Source organism: Mesoplodon bidens (genome assembly GCF_964165515.1).
Source record: "Mesoplodon bidens genome assembly, chromosome: 9".
In the NCBI taxonomy this organism is placed as follows: Eukaryota; Metazoa; Chordata; class Mammalia; order Artiodactyla; family Ziphiidae; genus Mesoplodon; species Mesoplodon bidens.
Window position 1 is genome coordinate 84,856,096 of NC_138166.1, and position 21,451 is coordinate 84,877,546.

Consider the following 21,451-nt stretch of genomic DNA (forward strand, 5'->3'; position numbering starts at 1 on the left):
CTTTACAATTCCGAGACATAACTCAATGGGGGTACTTTTGCATTTGTTTGTGTTAATAATTCTTTATATCATATTAAACAGTTTTTAAAAACTTAGCCAATCTCACTTTATTATTTGTCCCATCGAGGCATATTAAAAGTTGGCTTCCCTAAACTTTTCTGAAGATGACTTGCCAGTTCTGAAGAGTTTTCAGCGTTGAACTCCTGCCTACCCTTTCCCTTCACTCCTCTTCTAGGTTTATATATTGGCGTCCTTGACTCCTTAAATACTGCCTCATTATTCGGAATTACTAAAGGTTAGCTGGATAATTACTATGGCCTTCACTGTCTCATAAACCAAGACTCCTAGCAACAAAGGAAAGGATTAAAGGTACTTAAGATTATTTACCTGGTGATACTAATCATTTCCATGAATTTTCCAAAAAACTAGCACAGACCAAATAGTTACTTTGGAGGATAATGTTAGCTTGGTTTACCAAATAGCTTGCGACTCAGAGTCGGGAAATGATATTACCTTAAAAACAGCCCTTCTGTAAATATAACAAGACTCTTTCTTATGGGAATTAAAGCTTCTCTGTTCCAAAATGTCCTAAAGATAGCAATTTGGCTAAAAATTGACCTTTCTTCCAGAAAATTCTTAAAACAGCTTCTTCTAGATACAAGATGCAAAGGAGCTTCTAAAACCCACCAGGATGCAGACCCGAATAAGCTGAGCAGAAGCTTTAAAAAGTGCAAGTGAACGACTATAGTATTTCTCTCAATTGCCACCAACTTGCCCACCAAAAGTCATTTACGTAAAGCAAAATGGCAATAAATCAGCCAATGAAAACAGTCAACAGCTTTCAAAGTAGTTTGCACTGTGGCATTTATCCACTGATATTCTTTTGGTATAGTAACATAGTTTGAAATACTTCTCCAATTCTTCACATTCTAAGTATAAAAGGTATACATTAAAATCCCCTTTAAATAGAAATCACCTTAAATGAGAAAACAGGTGCTGCTATTTTCTAATGATCATAGTTTCTAGCATCCTCTCATAAGCACTAGAAATCCCAATGCACATTTGAGCCTGAACTCTACATACCTGGTTCTGGTTTAGAAGGACAGCCATCATTAGGACTTTCTGACATTATTACTCAGAGATAAAAGATCAAGCTAGACGTTTTACAGTAAGTTTTAAATTTTATAAAAAGGATAACTTGGAAAGCTCTGACAGTCTGTCCTTGCAAGGGCGAACAGAGCTTTAAGAATGGAGCTTCTGCTACTATAGCTTCTCCCAAACTCTGTGATGGAGACAAAAAATCCTAGTTTCAGATATGTTATCAAGTTTTGCTTCTCTGGTAAGTCTGGAATCTAAGTGTGTCTCTCTCGAGTTACTGGAAGGACAGAGACCTAACTATCTAGGATGTTTCACACTGGGCCCAACTAGTGTCATCTAACCACTAGAAGCCAAGAATGGGCTTTGTGAATGGTCAATAGACACAGTGTGTCTATTTTCCCCAGGCAGAGTTGAAAGAATATTCAGATTACAAAGGAATTCTGCGTTTTCAGGGTTCTGTTAAAACACATTATTAGCAAAGGGAAGTTGGGCTCACAGTGGAAGACAAATCAAAGGAAGTAACAGCACAAGGTTTGTGATTTCACAGAAAGACATGGCGTCTAAGGTAATCCGAGAAAAGTGACGGGTTTAGGGTGTCATGAAACAAGGCAATATTCTCCTCCCTTCTGACCCAAAAGAACACCTACAACAGAAGATGGGAAAAGAGAAGGAAATACCTTCCAAAATATAGATCCCAAACCAGAATCTGAAGTAATTCTAGTCAGGGAATCAGCACAAAGCGTGTAAAAGGTGAGAGGAACCTGCTGTCTTACTAAAAGGAAGCCCACACCTTCTAAAGAAGGAAGATGAAGTAAGCATTTTCAAGGACTCTAATCCACAGGTATTTCTTTTGGGAGATAAGCTCCATTTAAAGTTTAGATATTAAAGAAACCACATTGTGCTTTTAAGAACTGTTTTAAACAGGGTTTCAGCAATCTGGGTGGAATGGGACAATTTTTATGGGACAAATTTTGGTGTGAACAGGTGAGCTTACACTCAGCTACAAATGCTTAGGAAGTGAAAGAGGCTACAAACCAAGACAGAAGCAGGCCAGTTGAATTTTGCTTGCCGTGGATGAATTAAGGACGACAACAATGAAGTTTAGGTGAGTAAACAAGATTTTTTTCCATAGTTTAAAATTTTAATATACACTTAAAATATATATACTTAAAGTATTTTACAGATATATAACATTTAAAATATATAGCATAAAATGTTTAAAATATAAAATATATAAGAAGAAAAGGATACTGCGCCATCACACATTAAAAAACAAATGTCTATAGCATCAGTCCTCGTAGTTGAATGTGGCAATTAACAGAGTCAGCAAGAAGCTGCTCCTGAGTCCAGATCTATTGTCTGGGGTTTCTCAATACTGCAGCAATTCAAAAGGAACAGGAACATTATCATTTAAATTAAAAGGCCTGCTGTGTAAAAACAAAAGTTCTGGTGAATTTTGGATTTGTAATATTCTCTTCCCAGAAGATATATATTACCAGAGCCAAGTCCTGAACTGCTATCAATCAGAGTACCTCTTCGCTGCCATTAGCTCAATATTGCCCTAGCACTGGGTTCTCCTACTGAAGCTATGAACAAATCCATCTTAGAAAATAGATGTTCCTACTTCTCTAATTCTAGACTTGATATGTACATTTTACATCTGTTTTGGACACAGATTGAAAAATTATGATATTGTGCGAGCGCAGTGCACTCAATGACTAGAAGCATATCTTTGCTGAAGATTAGTTTTTTAAAAGGATGTGCATGAAATATGATTTTTAATTAAAAGAAAGCCAACTGCAATGAATTTATAATGTATAACACCACTTTAAGAATAAGCTCTCTCTTTCTTACACCGCTAAGTCTTTCATGAATACTGTCGAATTTATACTCAAAAGAATGTTATAAGTTATTATTACTCCTATCCCAGGTATAGAGAAAATAATAAAATAGGAAAGATTAAGTAGCTTGAATAAAGGTCATAAAGACTGCAGTACAATGAAACTAGAAATTTGGGTTCTCAGTGCTTCACTAGAGGTTATTTCACATTCCAACATTAATATCTCCTATGGGATCTAAGTCAGGTAGAACTCAGACTCAAAGACCACAATCTTAGCAGCTGACCAGAATGGCACACAGTGTTTCCCACATCCTTCTAGGCACCTGCCACACTCACCTGACTCCCATTGCTCTGTGTGTGTGTCAGCTGTAGAGTGTGGTTAGGCTTGTTAATAACCAACTTGTAGAGCAACTACAGGGTTCCATTATCCCAAACCATCAGTAGTGTTACTCACTTTTTTTGATCTCTTCTAGCTTCTCAATGTATTTAGTCATACTGTTACCTAAAAAGAGAAGGAGGATTTTAGCTATGCTTTTCATGGAAGAAAATGAGTAACACTGCGAATGGAGTACAAGTATTCCCTAAGCCTTCCCATTCTGCTTTTACAGAATTACAGTAGACAAATGGATCAGACATAGTAAATAGTCTTTTGGATTATACAGCATTATTAAAAGGTAAGAAATCCAGGGAAATGTTCTGGTCAAATGTGTTAAGCTGAGGTGCACACCCAATAAACATTAAGTCCCCCCAGGCAGTACGAATGATCACTTCATGTAATTTTTTTTTCTTTTGAGTTAAGCCTTTCCTCTTCCATTTATCCCCCCCATAAGCTTTTTGTGGGGAAGATATGCAGAGGAAGAGGAAGAAGCAATGACCTCTGAATGTCTAAAATGTGCCGTTGTGCCTACCCAAGCAACCCTTTCCTCTTCACTTAATCTTTGTGGTTTCCTTCTCTTTCCTGAACTTGGTCTTCCACTATTCATGCTGATGTTGCAGCCTGAACTAGACCACACAGTCTGTACACCAGTATTCACTGTGGATTTGATTTGCTGAGAAATAACAGCAGATTCCCACCACTGTGGAGAGTCCTCAACCCTCATGTTTTATGGCCTGGTTCTACAACACTAGGCTCTAGCCAAGGTGGTTTGGAGAGTTTTCATGCATTAAAACTGGGCCAGGATCCTTCTGGTTTCCGAATGAACTAAAGTCTGGTTCTCAAGCCAGGGGCTATTATTTTTTACTAGGCATGCTTCAGTTTGATTCAATTCAGCACAGCAAGCTCTATCTGGCACCTGAAAGGTACAGCAAAAGAGGAAAACATTCAGAATAATATCTCATTTCTAAAATTGTGCTCCTAACTTTTAAGCCTTGAGAGGAGCTAGTCAGTTTCAGTCACAACTTCAGGTAAAAGAAATGCTTCCAATTAATGGCATGAACTGATGTTTTCAAGCACTATTCTGAACTTTTCTTCATGTTTAGGTCAGAAGCAGAGAAAGAAAATCCTTGCTCTGAAACCCAAAGTACATTTTCAAAAAACAACTTATATCATTTGTTATTATTAAGTCCTTGTCATGAATTCATTATAGAATAAAATTCTACTGAGTTAAAATTTTTTTTTCGTCTGAAGACACACAGTCCCCAGATCAGAACCAAAAAGCAGGACTCAGTGTAGTCCTGGACCCAGACCGTATCCTTCCAAAAGCTCAGAGAGACATGACACTAGTCAGGGCTGCTCAGAAGCTGAGACTCCTCAAGACAGACACTGAGAACATCTCAGAAGTCGAAATAGCACTAAAGACCAAGATTAGAACAAAATATGATCTTTTCTAGGTTCTTCAGGCTATAATGGACCTGAGATGTGACCAGATCTCCACAGTAGAAACCATGAATCCTTCCCAGACTCACATCCTCTTCCCTGCATCTCTGCACTTGGGCGGGAACTCGACTGGTCAGTACTGGGGTTAGAAGATAGGGCAAACGGTGTGCTGTTCAGCGTCCTACAGTCTTATTCTTAAACTATTTTACATAGGAGCTTCTGGTTATATGTTCCTGAGTCCCTTACAGTGCCAGGCTGTTGATGTGGCAGTCAGTTTCTTTTGGCTGGAGAAGCTTTATGCCTCCTTCCAGAATCGTCCAAAAACTGAGGTACAAAAAGGATCACTGACTTGTCCAGTGACACAGCAAGTTAGTAACTAAGTCAAGATTAGTACTCCCAACCTCCTGCTTTCTCATATGGCTCACAAAAACATATCATTCTCTGGCTGTGCTGTTTTAAAAACATGATTTCACTGTGAGGTAAATATGTAGGAAGTGTTACTTCCTTTAGAGTATTGGGTGGGAACCATTTTATGCTCTAAATTCCCTGAGGCGTATTGTGCACGGAAAACAACAGCCAACCTTATTATATAGTCTTTATTATTAAAACACTGCATTTCCAATCTATAGCAGTTTCCACTAACAACATGTCTAAAATCCATTTCTCAGTCAGTTATCAACATTTTCGGAGTATTTACACAACACTTCATCTTCATACAAGCGGAGCCTCACAACGACCCTGTGAGGTAGGTTGTCATTCCTACTGATTATTTTTCCCACTAAAGGAGAAGGCAGAGAAACAAAATCTTTTGCAGAGGTGTACAAATACTTGGCTAAATTAAGAATAAATCTAAGAGGGCTATTGATAAGAAGCTCTTTTCATTACAGCCATTCATTCTATCCAAGTAGAGGGGGGGAAAAAGAATATGGAGGATTTCTGCATTGCTTCAAATGGAGAAATGACTAATTGACACAAAAAAATCTCTAAAAATGAGTTTAGAAAGTATGAAAAGTAGTATTTTATCCCACTTCATATACTGCTTATATCTTAACTAAGCAGCTCATCTTACTGGATCTAATTTCATCTGAGTATAGTTTTTTGACTACCTTTTAAAAAGAATACAAATGAATCAATTCTATAATTGACTTATTTATAAACACATTTTTGTTTTACACAAAAGTAAGGCACCTAAAAGACTATCAACAGACTAATTTTTTAAAATTAAGATTACACATTACTGCCAGATAAATTTTCCTAGACAATACTTTGATTAAAAAAAGTCAGCGGCTCCCCATCACTTACTGACTGAAGTTTAAACTCCTTGCTCTTCTCGTGAAGGCACCAACATCTTACCTACCTCTTCAATCTTGCCTTAATTACTAAACTTGACAAAATCTCTGTTAGTCTTTGGTTCTCTAACATGTCACCTTGCCCATGTAATTATAATAGCTCACCCAGCTGGAAGTGACCTTTCCCTCCTCTGAACTTCTACAGCGCTCGGCTTACCACTCACAAGGCATTTATCATTGTACTGCCTTATTTGTGCGCAAGTCTTATCTATCTTATTATACTGACAGCCCAAAACAACTATTTACACACACACACACACACACACACACACACACAATATCTTTATCCTTTCCATTGTCTAGCATAGGAGGCACTCAAAAATGTTTGCTAAATGAAAAATACTATGAAGATCTACTAGCTGAAGAATCCTTATAATGAATTATATTATAATGTAAATAATCACACCCCAATTTGGTTTGAGTTTTTGGGTACCTGATTTTCTCTAAGCTATGCCCAACCTGATTTATATATAGTACATATATGTTACATACTACTTAAATGACCTATATTTCAGGACTCAGGTAACCTAGAAATGTATAAGATGGTATTTAGCTTCTACTTAGTTTATAATTTAAGTTGCAACAAAAGATATATAAAAAAGTTTTACAACTGGAATCAAGAGAAAGAGACAACTCAACTATATCAATAGTGCTAAGCAAAGATAGAGCACAATCGACGAACTGAGTGACTCATTCATTAGATTTTTTCCTTTGTTTTCCTATAATTTAATAACATTATTTTAACTGAGCCAGTAAGAAAAGCAAGTGATTTTGAGCAGCAGTAATCTAAAGTGGGTAAGATTTATAAGGCACGAACTCAGTTGCTAAGAGACAATTCCATTGCTTTATTTTTCTTCAATATTTCCCTCCTCTACGGAGAAGTTCTTTTTGCTCAGAAGGAGCAGAAAGCTTGAAAAGAGGCACAGTGGTCCTTTGTTAATCTCAGTAAGTTATACGAGTGCTTAGTGCTTTCTGGTTTGTAAAAGGCTTTCACATACATTTCTTCCTTTGACATAAGAAACAGAATTAAATACCAAATAAAAATGAAGAGTACCTAGTCTATAATGAGTTTGAGTGCTTAAGATCAAGGCTATTAGCAGATATTCAGGAAAAGTAAAGACTAAGAAAAAAGGAAATGACTAGTTTGTATGGAGATAAGAAAACTAACGTGAATTTCTAAAAAATAAAAAAAGGCTAGAAAAGACTGAATGGAGATAGTCTACAGAATTTTAGAAAGCTAAAGAAACCTGAAATTAGATTGAATATAGATTGAAATGAGAGAATAATGCCAGCAATGAAAGAGTGTAGGAGACTAACAAAGGGAGAGCCCTGTGGTTTGGAAAGTGTCCCTTAATCAGCCTGCAGTGCTACAGAGCAGAAACCCAGAGAGGGTGCTTGAGAATACACAAGAACCCTGAAGTGGAGACTGAACAAAACGCCGTCAGGGATTTCATCGGAAGCATAATCCATTCATGGCACAGTCTGGCAATGCTGGGGAGCTGGTAAGATACAATCAGGCACCTATGGAACAAAAGAAATATTTGAAGTTCAAAATAATTCTGATATTTCTAGCCATGGCTATACACTGGTGTTTGAGTTTATAAGAGAAGTAGCATCAGAAGGATAGAAATAAAAAATTATCTTTACCCAGGAAGAAGATATCAGTCTTTGAAGAGCTCAGTAGAAGGTGATTTGGGTGAAGACAGGAGATGCCACGAAATTCTTGATTTCTTGTGATTAACTCTGAATTGCTCACTGTTTGGTAAGAAAAGATTAAAGACCCATCTATTTAGCCTAGAAATGAGAAATGCTCACTCATTACCGTGCCTATTTCCACTGCTCTGACTGCAGAGCTTAAAATCATACCACAGACAGGAGTTTCTTACTTTTACTTGACCTTTAAAGTCACTCTGGTGTTTTCATAACCAGGACTCCTCACACTTTTCACCTCATGGCAGACATATATAAGTGATAATATTTGGACAAAATGCTGAGGTTTCAGCTGTCTCAAGCCCTGATGGCTCTCCAGAGGGTTAAAGGGATCTGTATCCTGGCTCATAACCCATAGGCCACTGTACTGAATACACAGGGAGGTAAGTCACAAAAATAAATAGAAAAAAAATTAAAATCTTTCCCTTAAACTGACTTTAAAATAATTTCTAAATCTGAAACAAACAAAAAATCGAAACTAGAATTAGATTTCTCACACACTGACTTTAAAATATGTTGAGTTTTAAGCAATGAAGCATACTCTGGCCCTTCCAAAGGTATTATAAAACTAGTTTGGGAGACTTCTGCTTCCAGGAATATGAGGTAGATGTACTTTTCTCTACTCCTCCAGCTAAGTACAACAAAATCCCTGGACAACCCCCAAAATGGGAGAAAATATTTGCAAATTATACTCCTGATAAGTGTCTACTATCCAGAGTATATAAAAGAACTCTTATAACTCAATAATAAAAAGACAAATAACCCAAGTAAAAAACCAATGATATGAATAGCCATTTCTCCACAGGAGATATATAAATGCCAATAAGCACATTAAAAGGTGCTCAACATCATTACTCATTAGGAAAATGCAAATGAAAACCACAATGAGATACCACTTCACACCCACGAAGATGACTATAATCAAAATGATGGACAATAACAAGCATTGTTGAGGATGTGGAGAAAAAAAGAGCCCTCCTACACTGCTGGTGGGAATGTAAAGTGCAGCTACTTTGGAACACAGTTTGGCAGTTCCTCAAAAAATTAAACACAGAGTTAACGTCTGACCAACAGTTCAACTCCTAGGTACATCAACCAAGAGAACTGAAAACGTATGTTCACACAGAAACTTGTACACTAATGTTTTAACAGCATTATGGCCAAAAAGCGTAAACAAACCAAACATCTACCAAATGATAAGTAGATAAACAAAATGTGAAATAGCTGTATAAAAGAATATTGTTTGGCACTAAAATGGAATAAAGTATTGATACATGCTACAACAATGATGAGCCTTGAAAACATTATGCTAAGTGAAAGAAGCCAGACACAAAGGTCACATATTGTATGATTCCATTTATATGAAATGTTCAGAAGAGGCAAACTCATAGATACAAAAAATAGATTAGTGATTACCACGAACTGGTAAAAGTAAGGAATGGGAAATGATTACTTTGGGTATGGGATTTCTTTATGGGATGACAAAAAAATTCTGCAATTAGATAATGGTGATGGTTTCACAACCTTGTGAATGTACTAAAAATGTCTGAATTGTACATTTTTAGAGGTTGAATTTTATGATATGTAAATTATATCTCAATTTAAGAAAACACACCAATTAGAAAAAAAGATTGAATAAAAAAAAATCCTAGATGGGATAAATTAAGTGTTTGGTATTATCAGATACACACCACTATATATAAAATAGATAAACAACAAGGTCCTACTGTATTGCACAGGGAACTATATTCAATATCTTGTAATAACCTATAATGGAAAAGAATCTGAAAAAGAATATATAGTATATATATATATAAAACAGAGTCACTTTGCTGTATACCAGAAACTAACACATTATAAATCAACAATACTTCAATTTAAAAAAATCCTGTACATTATACATAAAACAAACATAAGAAGACTCTAATAGGTAGAGAGAGGAAGGCAGACTGGTTAGAGACCTCAGGACCCGAGGAATGACATAATGGCTGAGTTACCTGGGTGTTGTCTGTTTGTTTGTTTTTTGCCTCATATACACTAGACTTGGAGCTGAAGAAGCCAGAAACCCAGAAATACCAACGAATAGACCAAAAATATCCCTAACAAAAGCCTGCTGTCTCCAGCCAAAGGACAGCAGACAGAAAACTATTAGATAATAACTGCCTTTTTCCAGCCACACTCCACAGAAAAGCTATGTCCTACCCTTAACTGCCAGCAAAGGCCAGATGGGGAGCCTTGATTTCCATCCTTGCTGGACTGTGATGAGATGTCATCAGAGTACCAGAAAGAGGCTGGAGCTGAAAATGTACTCAAAATATAATTGCTGAAAACTTTTCAAATTTGGCAAGTGACATGAACTTCAGATTTATATAGAAGCTGAGTAAATGCCAAACAGGACAGACCCAAAGAAATCCACACCAAGATATATCATGGTTAAACTTCTGAAAACTAAAGAAAAAAAAATCTTGAAAGCAGCAAGAGATAAATGACACCTTACCCATATGGGAAAAACAGTTTGAATAACAGGAGATTTCTCATCAGAAATCAGGTGGCCAGAAGAAAGTGGCACAATATTTTTCAAGTGCTGAAAGAAAAGAACTGCCAACCTGGAATCCTATACCTAGAGAAGATACTCTTCAGGAATGAAAGGAAATCAAAACATTCTCAGATGAATGAAAACTAAGAGAATTTGTCACCAGCAGACCTATCCTGAAGAATGGCTAAAGGAAGTTCTCTAATTAGAAAGGAAAAGATAAAAGGAGTCTTGGACTATCAGGACAAAACAAAGAACACACTAAGCAAACCTATGCTTCTTTTCAAGTGCCCATGGGACATATACCAAGATAGACCATATCCTGGGCAATAAAATGAACATCAATACATTTTAGAAAGTTAAAATATACAGAGTACATTCTCCAACCACAATGGAATCAAACTGGAAGTCAATAACAGAAAGATGACAGGAAAATCTCCAAACACTTGTAACTAAACAACACACGGGACTTCCCTGGTGGCGCAATGGTTAAGAATCCACCTACCAATGCAGGGGACACAGGTTCAGTCCTGGTCCGGGAAGATCCCACATGCCACAGAGCAACTAAGCCCATGCACCACAACTACTGAGCCTGCGCTCTAGAGCCCGTGAGCCACAACTACTGAGCCCATGTGCCGCAACTACTGAAGCCCACGTGCCTAGAGCCCGTGCTCCACAACAAGAGAAGCCACCACAATGAGAAGCCTGCACACCACAAAAAAGAGTAGCCCCCGCTCACCGCAACTAGAGAAAAGCCAGTGCGCAGCAACGAAGACCCAACACAGCCATAAATAAATAAATAAATAAATTTATAAAACAACAACACATGTCTAAATAATCCATGAATCAAAGAGGAAGTCTTAAGGGAGATAAAAAGATACACTGAACTAAATGAAAATGAAAATTCAACATATCAAAATTTGTGAGACACAGCTAAATCAGTGCTGAGAGAAATTTACAGCACTAACTACATGCATTAAAAAAGAGAAAAGCTCTTAAATCAATAATCTAAACTCCTACCTCAAGAATCTAGAAACAAGAGCAAAATAAGCAGAAGGAAGAAAATAAAGATAAGAGCAAAACAATAAAATTTAAAACAGAAAAACAAAGAGAAAATTGATGAAACCAAAAGCTGGTTCTTTGAAAGGTTCAATAAAATGGAAACGGGCTTCCCTTGGGGCGCAGTGGTTGAGAGTCTGCCTGCCGATGCAGGGGACACGGGTTCATGCCCCCGTCTGGGAAGATCCCACATGCCGCGGACCGGCTGGGCCCGTGAGCCATGGCCACTGAGCCTGCACATCCGGAGCCTGTGTTCTGCAACGGGAGAGGCCACAACAGTGAGAGGCCCATGTACCACAAAAAACAAACAAACAAACAAACAAACAAACAAAAAGGAAATAAACACATACAGAGTGGAAAGGAAGAAATAAAACTGCCTTTTTTTATATGACATGATTGTCTACATAGAAAAGCCCAAGGAATCTACCAAAAAAATTTCTCCTTTACCTAATAAATGAGTTAGCAAGGTCTCAGGATACAAGATAAATATAAAAAATAAGCTATATTTCTATATGCTAGCAATGAACACATGGACACCAAAATTAAAAATACAATACCATTTACAATTGCTCAAAAAAAGTAAATACTTATGTGTAACTCTAACAAAACATGTATAGGATTTACATGCTGAAAATTATACAATGCTGATGAAAGAAACAACTAGAGAAAGCCCATGCGCAGCAACAAAGACCCAATGCAGCCAAAAATAAATGATAAATAAAATAAATACAAAAAAAGTACAGCAATATTTCTTTGTAAATGTAAACAAGTTTATTCTAAAATTTACATGGAAAGGCAAAGGAATTAGAGTAGCTAAAATAATTTTGTAAAGAAAAATAAAGTGGGACTAATCAGTCTAACCAATTTTAAGTATCCAATTTATTATACAGCTACAGTAATCAAGACTGTGGTATTGGCAGAGGGATAGACACATAAATCAATGGAACAGAATACAGAACCCAGAAATAGATGCACGTAAGTATGCCCAACTTGTTTCTGACAAAGGTGAACACACCAATTCAATGGAGGAAAGGTAACCTTTTTAACAAATGGTGCTAGAGCAATTGGACATCCACAATCAAAAAATTAATCTCAATCTAAGTTGCACATCTTATACAGAAATGTATCATGGACTTAAATGTAAAACCTAAACCAAAATGTATCATGGACTTAAATGTAAAACCTAAAATATAAAACTTTTAGAAAAAAGCATATAGAAAATCTTTGATACCTAGGCTAGGCAAAGAGTTCTTAGACTTGACAACAAAAGCTTGATCCATAAAAGGAAACACTGATATACTGGACTTCACCCAAATTGAAAACTTTTGCTCTTTGAAAGACCCTGTTAGGAGGATGAAAAGACAGGCTACAGACTGGCAGAAACTATTTGCAAACCATGTATCCAACAAAGGACTAGTAGCTAGGATATATAAAGAACACTCAAAATTCAACAATTAAAAAGCAAACAATCCAATTGGAACACAGGCAAAAAACATGAACAGACATTTCACTGAAGAAGGTATACAGATACACAAATGGCAAACAAGCACAGGAAGAGATATTCAACATTGTAAGTCATTAGGGAAATGCAAATCACAAGGGCAATAATATGCTACTACACACCTATCGGAATGGCTAAAATTAAAAATGGCAACAGCACCAAATGCTGGTGAGGATGTAGAGAAACTGGATCACTCATACACTGCTGGTGAGAATGTAAAATGGTCCAGCCACTCTGGAAAACATTTTGGCAGTTTCTTAAAAAACTACAAATGCAACTGCCATACAATCTAGAAATTGCACTTCTGGGCACTAATCCCAGAGAAATGAAGACTTATTTTCACACAAAAATCTGTACACAAATGTTTATAGCACCTTTACTTGTGATAATCAAAAAGGGGAAACAATTCAAATGTCCTTCAACAGGAAAATGGTTAAACTGTGGTGCATGTATGGAATGCACCATGGAATACTACTCAGGAATAAAAAGGGATGAACTACTAATACGTGCAACAACCTGGAAGAATCTCCAGAGAATTTGCTGATGGAAAAATCCAACCCATAAACTTATATATTGTATGATTCCATTTATATAGCATTTGTGAAAGACAAAACTATAGAAATGGAGAACAGATTGGTGGTAACCACAGGTTAAGGCACAGGTGAGGGTGGAAAGTGGATATGAGGGATCCTTGTGGTCATGGAAATGTTCTGTAGCCAGACTGTATTTATCAATGTCAATATCATGGTTGGGATAGCGCAGCACAGTTTTGCAAGATGTTACTATAGGAAACTGGGTAAAGGGTACAAGGAATCTCTGTTTTATTTCTTACAATTCCATGTGAATCTACAATTGCCTCAAAATAAAAAGTTTAATTAGCAAAAATACTAGATTAAAAACCTCAAACTATAAAAGGAGATAGGCAATTACTTTGTATTATAAAAAGCAAATAGAAATATCTCAATTTCCAAAAAATTGAAATTAATTTCAGGTACCATTATTGAGTCAAACTTTGGTTATGAACTGAGGAATTGAAGGGAAAGAAATCAGTTTTCACTCACAAAACTCAATTCAACTTCCAGGAGAAAAAAAAAATGAAGCTATAGACAAATCTATATATCTGAAAAAGACTTCAGCTCTTACAAATTTTAATTTTAAGAAGGTTCCAAAAGAAATGCATTAAGCAGTCTTTAAAACGTTGTCCGTACTGCTCAGAGAAAATATGGTATTTTTAATCAAAGTACTTCCCTCTCAGAATAACTTATTCCAGAAAGGTGGGTCACAGTTGCAAATAAAGGGAGATAGGCAGAGAGGCAGGAGCTGAAGGCATTTGTGATAGAAGAAATGAGGCTGGAGGAAGCACTGGGACAGCGTGGCCAAAGTGACAGTACCCAGGACTTCACACCAGGTCTCCAACATCGACTTCCTCATCCTGCACACAAATCCTAGTTCTATCTCCTTTACTGAACTTCAGGTAAATCACATCATCTCTGGACTAAAATTTCCTCCTCCTCAAAGACAGAGATAACATTTTTTACCTCCCATCAAACAGGATATTTGCAAGGATAAATATCTGTACAGCACAAAAATGTTTGAAAGAAAGGTCCCAAGAAATAGTATCTGCAAATGTGGTTCATTTAAAACATTTAAGTCTATTTTATTTGGGGAAACATGCAGAACAGAAGACTGTAATTTTGAAGGAGGCTGGAGAAAGAGAAAGACAAAATGAATGAGATTTAAACAAAGTCAACATCCCAGTTTATTTTCTCAGTTGTCTTGAGGTTACTGGTAGAAAATTCAGTATTGCTAAAGGCATGTGGTACCCCATCCACTAGCAAAACCATCTTAATAGGATGGATTTTCCACAGCAGACTTTAAGATGTTGAAAAAAACTAAACAACCAACCAAAATCTCACAAGACTGAAAATCCACCAGGGATCTGGGGAGTGGTTTTCATCATGACACTGAAAAATGTCAACAGCATGGAAATAAGCAGTAATGCACTCTTAAATTTCATTTTACCTGAATTGCAGCACTAATTTAATTTTGCCTGGTATTTTAGTTACTCATTCAAGTCTGTCTGACTCCACTTGAATCTAAGCTCGTTGATTACAAAAATCACAATTCACACTCATCGTTACATGTCCTGTAGCCCATAACTTTGCATGTAGTTGCACTGTGCAAATATGGAATTGAACAAACAGATGCAAGTATAATCTACTGATCCCAGTTTTAAGGAAGATACTTAAGGTGTTCCAAAATAGAGGCTGACGTCCTGATATTTATTAGCCTCAGTCCTGGAACTTATTAAACACTGTTTTTATCAGTTTCTCAATTTATAGTAAGCTCAATTATGTGAATGGAGATTTTTAATGATAATCTGAAAAATAGCTTTCAAAGATAAGTCCTGAGCTCAGAAAAACATCAGCCAAGACAGTAAGAAACTTTTAGCTATGATTTATACCAGGCATGACATGCTGTTTTTTGTCAATAATCGGCTATTAGATTTTTTTAAAGTTTTTATTTTCTTGTCTTTACTTACCAGTGTCTAGTCTTGACTTGATATGCTGATATCTTGGGTTTTGTGGTATCCTTTTGGTCAGATACTAAAAAATAAGAAAATTCACAAATAATTGGGTTAATGTAAGGGTAAGGGTGGCAAAGCTGGGAAAGAGATAAGATACTTTAAAAATTAGAACAAATGCTAAAATTTCATTGAATTTAAAGATGGAAGGAGCTCTAGAGGTCCAACCATTCCTTCAAATAGGACACTTCACACTACAGTATCTCCACAGGTGAAGATGGTTATCATGTTTCTGTCAAAACATTTCCATGTTTTGTCAAAATAATCTCATAGCGCTATGTAATTAGGAAAAAAAGCTCTTAAAAATTATTTCCAACACTGAGTCAAAATTGATCTACTTTCCATCCAGTCCACTGGTACAACCCAGAATAAGCCATTCCATCCTGCCTTAAGCAATCCATTAAAATAACTAAAGGCAGCTCTCTTGTTCTTTTTAATTTTACTCTTTACATGATGGTTTGTAGGCCATCTTCTCGGATACCCTCTAGATTTTATCCACACATGCCCTAAAAAGTGGCACGCAGACCTGAGCACAGTGCCCAGATGTTGCCAGGCCAGGACCCGCTGCTTGCCTTAAGTCTGATGCTCCACAGAAGTCACCACGATGGCATCTGCTCTCGGGGCAGCTGGGGCGTATCATGGGCTCAAGGAAAGTTTATGGTCAGCAAAATGCTATGTCAGGTCTCCCCTGTCCTACGCTCTGGGAGTAAACTCTGAATCCAAGTATGAGGCATTTACCCATATTAAATTTCAGTGGTATTTTCTTTTTTTTTTTTTTATAAATTTATTTATTTAGTTAGTTAGTTATTCTTTTGGCTGTGTTGAGTCTTCATTTCTGTGCGAGGGCTTTCTCTAGTTGCGTCGAGCGGGGGCCACTCTTCACGGTGCGCGGGCCTCTCACTGCCGCAGCCTCTCCTGCTGCAGAGCACAGGCTCCAGACACGCAGGCTCAGTAGTCGTGGCTCACGGGCCCAGTTGCTACGCGGCATGTGGGACCTTCCCAGACCAGGGCTCGAACCCGTGTCCCCTGCATTGGCAGGCAGATTCTCAACCACTGCGCCACCAGGGAAGCCCTCAGTGGTATTTTCAAAAGGCATTAAGTGAGGGAAGGCTAATGAATAAAAACATTACAAAATACAGTTTTCTTGCTCAGGCTTTTTTCTGGACTACAAGTATGAAAAGTATATGTTCAGTAACAGGTAGCTGTTGAAAAGGAAATTAAAACTGGGCAAAGCCTTCCAGCTTCATCTTCTGCCACTCTCCCACATGTTCCCAAGTTGAAGCTGCCCAAATGTTCCCTAAATATGCCACACTCACTCAGGTTCCAGTCATAGCAAATGTCTGCCTAGAATGCCTTTCCTCAACTTGTTCATGGGTAACACTTCGCTTCCTCTATAAAGCTGTCCAAGGTGGAATTAGGTACTTTCTCTCTGGTTCCTAGAGTACTGACATCTTGTACTATTGTTCACACCTCGACCTTCTTCCATAGTCTAGAATTTCCTTGAAGTCAGGGACAATAACTTACTCAAATTTGTTTTCACCCAGTACCTAGCACATGGTGGGCACATTTATTGATATTCAACCAATAAATGAATATCCAGAATGAGGATTTTATTATAGCAACTACATAGTTCCTTAGAACAGAACATCAAACTTTAAAACCTGTATCACTTGCCCTTGAAAACATAGTTAACTACAGCACGTCCTGTTGGAGGACTGAAAAATAAATTTACATATTAAAATACCTTTTCAAATGACCCACAAAGCATAAAAAAAAAATAGGGTACACTTCAATGTCTTACAGAATATCTATTGGTCAGAGTTCTGGATTTCAGAGACCAGGAAGAATTTTTTAAAACTGGGGTACCTACAGAGAATTATCAACATTTAATTTTGACAGGGACATCAAAAACAAAGCAAAACCTCACAACTACCATCTGCTATTTTAATACTTACAAAGTAATAAAGAAAAAAAAACCCAGAATAAAAAGGTCAGTCATTTAGTGCTACTAAAAAACTCATTGATATTGTCTGTGTTTTTCATTTCACCCCAGGCAAGTAAAACCTTTGTCATGGACGCTTAGCATTGGTCCTCAGAAGTAGAACCCCTGAGCTTCTTTATCCTCAGAGAAAGGCTGGAAAGCTCCTTTCTCCTTCTGATCAGTAATCCGCCATCGGTAAGAGAAAGTGACCAATGCCAATTCCAACTCCTTCTTAGATGAAGAAAGAGAAGATTCTTAAGTGAGAAAAGGAAAATACTCAAAAGACTGAAAAGGGGGACTGTAGGATGAGTTCTTCAGAGGGAGGCAATATTGTGGCAAAACAAAACAAAAATAAAAAACCCAGGGGAAAACGTGTGCCTGGTAAATTTAGGAAAGCTAAAACTAGAATTTAGTTATCTTAAGCTAAGGGATTTTCTTTTTTCTCTTTCATTTTCCTTCCTTCCTTTGTATTTTTATAATTCCCCTCTGTATTTTTGTAGTTTCTATATGCTGTTTCCTGTTTTTACTTTTGTTTTGTTTTTCCCACTAGTTTCCTAGCAAAGCTCCTTTGAAAGATTCCAGGCTAGTCTCTGCTGAACCAAGGGGATTTGTCCATACCTCAGCCAACATAGCTAAGAAGTGAGGGTCTCTCTGGGGACCAGGTGTGGTGGCAGCAGAATGATGGGGGGAGAGAGTGTGGACAGCTGCAGTCGTTGAGCCCTTCCCACCCCCGGTTTTCCCTTACATAGACTAATGAGAAATCCATATGCTACAGTACAAAAATGTAGTGTTTCTTTCCCATTTTCCCATTTTGGTCCAAATTCTTGTTCCTGACTTTCTGGTACCAACCATAACGTAAAACTATTTGTGTTCCACTCTACGCAGTGCACCACAGAATTTATGGAACTGCCAGACTTTTTTCCTTAAAATCCTTGCTTTGGGGGTGACTGTTTCTTGACCTACTGACCAACTAGCTTTTTTTCAATTACATAAACAGGATGGAATGGTGGAAAGTGAAAGAGCTGAGAAAAGCAGCTGTTTCAAGGAGGACTATTCATTCACTCAACAAAGCCTTATTGAGCACCAACAATTCATTCAGTCGACATTTACTGGATGCCTACTAGGAGTAAGCCACCGTGCTAAGGACACAGAGGTAACAAAACACAGTCCTTCCCATCCAGCTCTCGCTGATGCTGGGAAGAGAGACAAGTGAACAGACGTCACACTGCATGATGAACAAGCAGAGGGAAGCAGGGGGTGCAACAGGAGCATGTAAGATTGCACCTAATCCAGACTAAAAGAGTCAGGAACTGTTTCCTGAGGGGTGACTTCTGAGCTGAAATCCGAGGGCTGAGAAAGTTAGTCAAGTTAAAGGAGTGCTGGCTGGGAGCTACATGGTTCCTGGTAACTGATAGACCTGGGGGACAGTGGGCAATATGGGGTCAAATGAGGCTGAAGAGACAGGCGGGGGCAGAACACAGAGGGCCTTGTAACCATGCTAAGAAACCTAGATTTTATCCTGTGGATCAAACAGGGGCAATTTTGCTCCCCCAACTCATGGGGACACCTGTCAATGTCTGGAGACATTTTAGGTTGTCAGAACTGGGTGGTGGGTGTGCTACCAACATCAAGTAAGTAGAGGCCAGGGATGTTGCTAAACATTCTACAATGTCAGGAAGACCCCCAACTCCCAAAAAAGAATTAGCTGGCCCCAAATGTCAATAGTGCTGAAGTTGAGGAACCCTGGTGTAGATGATGGGAGTCACTGAGGAAGGTTAGGGAGAAGGGATGGGATTCTATTTCCATTTTAGAAAGACCACTCTGGCAGCACTCTGGAGAACCAACAGGATCATAGTCAAGAATGGAGGCACAAAGATCAGGTAAGAGGTTGTGCTCGGAGGATCTGTGGTCCTAAGAAAGCAGCAGTAGAGATGAGGAGAGGGAGACAGTTTTAAGAAGTCTTTAAGATATAAAATCTTTAAAACTGACTAGTGTAACAGGGGAAGGACAGTGATACCATTCCCCAAAAAAGGCACTTATGCAGGAAGCATATATTGAAAAACATGATGTGTTCTGTTTGGGGCATTTTGAATATAAGGTATCTGTGGGTTATCCAAAACGGAAGTGGTAAGCTGGCTATCTGGGGGGTCTGGAGATCAGGAGAGATTTCTGGACTCGAAAAAACAAGATTTGGGGGAAGCCATGGGAATGGACACAATCACCATTGGAGAGTGTATAGGCTGAGAAAAAAAAAAAAACAACATTTACGGTCAGGTGGAGAAAAGCACTGTGGGTGAAACTTGCAAGAGGCCAGAAGAAAGAGGGTCATGAGAATTAAAGAAGAGTTTCAGGAAGAAGAAAATGGTCAGCAGTGATCAGTGTTGTCAAGTCAGAGAACAAGAGGTCAAATATGAACAAGCGAACAAGAATGCAGGTCAGGGGAGAGAAAACAGAAAAGTGAATTTGGATTGAACACACCAGGACACTGCTGATGACCCTGCTGGATGCAGTTACAGTAAATTGACAGGAGCAGAAGCAAAAACAGCAGGTTGAGTGTTATGAGAAGGGAGGATAGTAGCCAGATGGTCTTTTTTTTCCCCCTTCAGAGTTGCTAAGGAATAGTTTTTGTTGTTTGAAGAAAGGAGAGATTTGAGGATGTTTATAAGCTAATGGGCTGGATACGAGGTTGCAAATGAAGCAGGCAGGTATGAAAACAAGGGAGTGGGAAAGGATGAGGCCCAGAGCCCAGGTGGAAGGTGCAGCTTTGGACGTATATTTAAGATAATGAAATAAGATAGGTGGTCATGAAGAAGTTCAACAGGAGAAGGGAGAAAGTTGAGAAAGTTCATGTTTGTGGTACTCGTACAGGCTCTTTAAAGCAACCAAAAATGACAGAAGCCCTTTGGGGGCTTACATCTCTAGGGAGGGTCAAAAGATAACGCCCTCCCTGTCTACCCACCCCATCCCTGCTCTTTAACCTCTGGTTGGCTTTTAAGACCCAGCACAAACACATCTTCCAGGAAGATTCCTCCTCTGGGGGGCCCAGTCAGATAGAAATCTCTTCCCTGCCTGGACCGTCACAGCACTTTGTACCATTAACACTCCTCACTGCCTGCACTTGGGACAGAGGCTCTACCTCTGTACCTGCTACAAGGCCTTGCTCCAGTGTGAGAACAATAAGTACACCAAATGGGTGGCAATGGTTCTGAGAGCTGAGCAACACGCAGTGTGCGTGCTAGTGCCCCGTGGGCAGCACAGACGTCGAGGGCTCGAGGAACCTGAAACAAAAAGATAGCTCTCACACTGCGGGTGATAAGGGAGGCTGCATGGAAGAAATGGCACTGGAGCTGTGTTTTAAGGGTTGAGCTTCTGTGGATAAAAAGATGGGGAAAAGGGATGGAAAAAGTATTCTAAGTGGAGGAAATTATAATAGCAAGGCCACTTTAAAAGCATGTTTAAAGAATGGCAAATTGTTCTATTTGCTGGAGAAGATCCAACAACAACAATAAAGGAAATTGCTGCTAACGTTTATTGAGCACTTAACTATGTTGTCAGGCACTCAGCTAAGCATTTCTCTCCATTATCTCATTCAATCCTCACGACCACCAATAAGGTATATACTAGTATTATCCTCATTCTATATATTAGGAAGCAGGCATAGAGAGGTGGAGTGACTTCCTGAGGTTAGCTGGTAAGAGTGGTAGAACCTGGAATTAAACTGGGCAGTCTGGCTCTAGAGCTTGAACTCTTAAACACTTTACTGTGCAGCCTCATTCAGGCAGGGGTTCTGAATATGGGGTCCACTGATGGGCTTTAGGAGGTCCATGAGTCCCATGAAACTGTATGTAAAACTTTGAGTATATGTACATTTTTCTAGGGAAAGGGTCCTTGACTTTCACCAAATTTTCAAAGGGGTCTATAACCCCAAAACGTTTAAGAACGGTGGGTATATGGAATCCTGTGCTGTAAGGTTGGACATG

The 21,451-nt window shown here is 38.3% G+C and overlaps 1 protein-coding gene across 5 annotated transcripts in view; it reads right to left on the bottom strand.

Annotated features, from left to right (window-relative positions):
* CEP41 (centrosomal protein 41) overlaps positions 1 to 21,451 on the bottom strand; it is a 49,174-nt gene that overhangs the window by 19,831 nt on the left and 7,892 nt on the right. For 3 of the 5 annotated variants that reach the window (XR_014016643.1, XM_081243926.1, XM_081243925.1), the window contains exons 2-3: positions 15,449 to 15,512; positions 3,393 to 3,440 (exon numbers count right to left, since the gene is read on the bottom strand). Coding sequence is in view for 4 of the 5 variants with exons in the window: in XM_081243926.1 (XP_081100052.1) it covers positions 3,393 to 3,440; positions 15,449 to 15,512 (112 nt within the window). In the remaining variant the exon portion in view is untranslated. Of the gene's footprint in view, positions 1 to 3,392; positions 3,441 to 6,742; positions 7,620 to 15,448; positions 15,513 to 21,451 lie in introns of those variants that run through there. The other 2 variants (XM_081243928.1, XM_081243927.1) reach the window with 2 other exon arrangements.